Source organism: Orycteropus afer, unplaced genomic scaffold (genome assembly GCF_000298275.1).
Source record: "Orycteropus afer afer isolate SDZICR_OR568_19922 unplaced genomic scaffold, OryAfe1.0 scaffold00571, whole genome shotgun sequence".
NCBI lineage: Eukaryota > Metazoa > Chordata > Mammalia > Tubulidentata > Orycteropodidae > Orycteropus > Orycteropus afer.
In genome coordinates this window covers 1,086,331-1,090,489 of record NW_006922158.1, presented here as the reverse complement: position 1 = coordinate 1,090,489, position 4,159 = coordinate 1,086,331, and the positions used below count along the sequence as shown (strand labels likewise).

At 40.7% G+C, this 4,159-nt stretch overlaps 1 protein-coding gene and 1 non-coding gene across 2 annotated transcripts; both read left to right on the top strand.

Moving 5' to 3' along the window:
- Positions 1–645: 645 nt before the first annotated feature.
- On the top strand, positions 646–3,486 carry RBMX (RNA binding motif protein X-linked). The gene is made up of 5 exons (XM_042782997.1): positions 646–754; positions 953–1,059; positions 2,922–3,036; positions 3,131–3,256; positions 3,347–3,486. Exons 1-5 carry the CDS (start codon positions 646–648, stop codon positions 3,484–3,486), a joined length of 597 nt encoding a protein of 198 aa, XP_042638931.1.
- Positions 799–871, top strand: LOC122151566. The gene has a single exon (XR_006164215.1). It is a non-coding gene; the product is annotated as a small nucleolar RNA SNORD61 (small nucleolar RNA).
- Positions 3,487–4,159: the final 673 nt, after the last annotated feature.

Here is a 4,159-nt window from a genome sequence, read left to right as displayed (position 1 = left end):
ACTGTGCCCATCCCCGTTCCGTTAGTTAATATGAAAGTGTTGAAGCTCCGTTTCTTTGCAGGCAGATAGACAGTAACCTTTGCGGCGGGGCGAGCGCGGAGCCTGGTAAGAGGGGAAGGCAGAACTTGGCTCAAACTTTAGTTCTCTGCTTAGATGGACAAGCGAATCCTAATGAGGAAAGAGCCCCAGGAGGAAGGCTTAAGTGTTAAGGTACTGGGTCTGGCCTGTGACCTTGAACGAGTCCCTAGACTTTGAAAAACTCCATCTGTAGGGTACCTGGGGTGTGCTAATAATAAGTAAGCAAATCTTTAGAAGACAGCGGAAATCTCCATTTTTTTTTTTAACCATCCCCCAAGGCATTGAGTAACTTCTTAATTAAAAACAAGCCAAGGGAGATTAAGTGCAATGGCAAATTTAAGTTGACCCTACTGGGTGAGGGTAAATTACGTTATTACTAAACTTAACCTAATTTTAATTGCTTTCCTGTGTTGGTTTAGGCTTCAATAAGATTGCTGTAGGTAACTTTGGTAATTGAGTAATTGCTTCAGTAAAAGGAATGCAAAAGGCACCACGGTGTTGGATCAGCTTTTCCAAAGAGATTAATAGCCTCTTTTTTTCCAACAGACAATCACCCCAGGAGGAAAAATGGTTGAAGCCGATCGTCCAGGAAAGCTCTTCATTGGTGGGCTCAATACTGAAACCAATGAGAAGGCGCTTGAAGCAGTGTTTGGCAAATATGGACGGATTGTGGAAGGTAAATGACCTGAAAGTATATCCTAGGTTCTTAAAATAAAGTGAGCCATGATGAAAATGATTGCGGTGATCATCTGAAGTGATAATGTTAATTTGTCCTCTAAGAAGTTCTGAGCTTGCTTCATGCACAGTGTCTTTTGTTGTTGTGTTGGAACTAGACTTAACACTTGGCTTTCCCCTCAAACTCTTTTTTTTTTAGTGCTCTTGATGAAAGACCGTGAAACAAACAAATCGAGAGGATTTGCTTTTGTCACCTTTGAAAGCCCGGCTGATGCCAAAGATGCAGCCAGAGATATGAATGGAAAGGTGATTTTATTGCAGCGCTAATAATTTCTAATGTGCAAAATAAAAGTGTGTTCAGTTATCACAGTGCCTAACACAGCAGCTCCTCATTATGTCTTCATAAGAGTCCTACAGTCCTTTGTAGTAATAAGAAAGGATACTGTAATTTTGGAAGTAAATATTGTAGCCAAAGTTACAGATTATTTAGTGCTTCTTAGCATAGACATTAAAAAAAACACACACACACAACTGCCATCTACTTGATTCTAACTCAAAAAGCAAACCCCTCTTGGGTTTTGGAGCCAGTTAAATTTAAAGGAAGTAGATTGCCCAGTCTTCCTTCCATGGAGTGGCTAGTGGGTTTGAACCACCAACTTTCTGGTTAGCAGTCACATGCCTTAGGCACTGTGCTACCAGAGTTCCAGTGTAGACAGTGGATTTTAGACAGTATGATTTTTAAGACAGAGTAAACATTTAATGTAAAAGGAACTTTTTTATGTAAGTAAAGAAAAGTATATTAAGTTTTTCTAGACTGAGGGATTTACCAGTTGGTATATTTGGTAACTGTATTTTGAAGAACATTTCAGTGTCAGTGTATGATGGATATAAAAGTTATTTTTCATTTTGATATAAGCCAACATTTCAAACTTTTGTTAGTCCTTAGATGGAAAAGCCATCAAGGTGGAACAAGCCACTAAACCAACATTTGAAAGTGGTAGACGTGGACCCCCTCCACCTCCAAGAAGCAGAGGCCCTCCAAGGGGTCTTAGAGGTGGAAGAGGAGGAAGTGGAGGAACAAGGGGACCCCCTTCGCGTGGGGGACACATGGGTAATGACTTCTATAGACCATGGGTGTAATGGTGTAAGTTAGGAACTGGAGACCACGGTAATGTATGCTTAGGCTAAGTCTTTGTTCAGAGAATGGAACCAGGTTCTGAAATTTTATGTAACAAGGTAATGATTTAAAAGGAAAACATAGAACGTATCTTAAGTTAAAGAACAAGTGTTCATTTCAATGATGGACACTATTCTTGGTCTAAGTAGTTAATTCTGTAGGGAAAACATTCAGAAAATTTCCTTTGGATAGATATAGGTGATGGGTGGGCATATACAAATAAAACAATTTGTATTTGTTTTCCAAGTGTTAACTTCAGTTTTGTCTTCCCAGTCTTTAAGACTGACTGCTTGATATTAATCTTGTATGAGTGAAAATTCAAACTGGTCTGCCTAGTGAAACGAATCACGGTTTTGTATTCTTGTCATAAGAAAGATGTATAGCTTTTTCTTGGTTGTGAGATTTAACGTACTTGTCTTTACTTCCTTAACGCAGATGATGGTGGCTATTCCATGAATTTTAACATGAGTTCTTCGAGGGGACCACTTCCAGTAAAAAGAGGACCACCACCAAGAAGTGGAGGTCCTCCTCCGAAAAGATCAGCCCCTTCAGGACCAGTTCGCAGCAGCAGTGGAATGGGAGGTCGAGGTAAATTTCCATTTAGAATAGTCTGCCCTACTAGTAAAACACAAGAAAGATTTGGGAGACGAATCCTAAAACTGCAACTCAATTAGAACCCTGTGGACCTCCCTTGGATTTCTAATTCTGTAAATATTCACAGAAGTAGGTTGCCTTAGGTTCCTGCTTTTGGACAGCTGGCAGTGGGTTTGAACCTCTGCCATCTGGTTAGCAGTCAAATGCCTTACCAGAGCTTAGGTACATGCCATTCATGAGCACTGCAGAGAATTTAGGCTACAGACAGAAATCGACGTTTTTGAGGAAAAATTCCATTATCTAGCTCCATATCGATAAATCTCTGCTTAATAGCCTGAATGTAAATTCACATTAAATTTTTCTCTTGGAGCATTTAAGAATTTTTTTTTCCTTTAAGCTCCTGTATCACGTGGAAGAGATAGTTATGGAGGCCCACCACGAAGGGAACCCTTGCCCTCTCGTAGGGACGTATATTTGTCCCCAAGAGATGATGGATATTCCACTAAAGACAGGTAAAAGAAAATTACCAAAGCCTTCGCACAGGTAATTACTGTTGAAGAGGCGTGGCTCACCAAACCATGAACCACATCACTTTTGTTTATACAGCTATTCAAGCAGAGATTACCCGAGTTCTCGTGACACGAGAGATTATGCACCACCACCAAGAGATTATACATACCGTGACTATGGTCATTCCAGTTCACGTGATGACTATCCTTCCAGAGGGTATAGGTAAGGCCTTTTGCTTCCCTGGCCACATGGTGCTGCCTACTGCTGTGGAAGGCGATGCTCTGGGCCTTACAGTCTCCCTTTCCTTTGCAGTGATAGAGATGGCTATGGTCGTGATCGTGACTATTCAGACCATCCTAGTGGAGGCTCCTATAGAGACTCCTATGAGAGCTATGGTAAGATACTGCTTGGAGGGTCTTGAATGGCACCAGCTTGAGTTTTTAGGTTCATGAGCCAGTTTATTAGGCTGTGTGGTGCTTGCTTTGAAAGGGGATGTTTGCTTGCTTTCTTAGGGGGTAACTTTATCAGCTGGGCTTTTCCTAGTTTTTTGAGGGGCTTTTTTTTTTCTAAGTTTTTTTTTGAGGCTGTTTGCTTGCTTTGGAGGGGATTTTGCTTGCTTAAATTGGCAGCCTTATGTGTTTTCCCCCAACAGTGAAAATACAATTTAAAAATTTTATTAACAAGATCAAATGTTTACCATTGCAATATGAAGGAAAGTCTACAGTTCAAAATTGCAACTTATCACTGGAAAGTGGCTGAGTTTCTACTATAAAATAAACAAGCTGTCTGGAATATCCTCTTGAAATACACACCGTCTTCAGTCTTTTCAAACAAACCCTAAAGTCAATCCTTTCAGTCTCAGCAGATGAGCAAACCCCTGTTATGGCCAGCAATGGCAGAGTTTAAAACTTCCCAGTTAAGAAAGTAAACGTTTAATACAAAAATTCTGTAAATTCAGATTTAAATGTTGTATATATACAATTTATAGTGTTGCCATATTACCTGACCATTGACCCTGCAGGTAACTCACGTAGTGCTCCACCCACACGAGGGCCCCCGCCATCTTATGGTGGAAGCAGTCGCTATGATGATTACAGCAGCTCACGTGACGGATATGGTGGAAGT

Excerpts from the sequence above, each read along its gene's own strand:
- RBMX (XM_042782997.1), top strand. The coding sequence starts at position 646 with ATGGTTGAAGCCGATCGTCCAGGAAAGCTCTTCATTGGTGGGCTCAAT. Across the intron at positions 755-952 it reads ATATGGACGGATTGTGGAAG|TGCTCTTGATGAAAGACCGT; the intron begins GTAAATGACCTG and ends TTTTTTTTTTAG. Across the intron at positions 3,257-3,346 it reads TATCCTTCCAGAGGGTATAG|TGATAGAGATGGCTATGGTC; the intron begins GTAAGGCCTTTT and ends TTTCCTTTGCAG.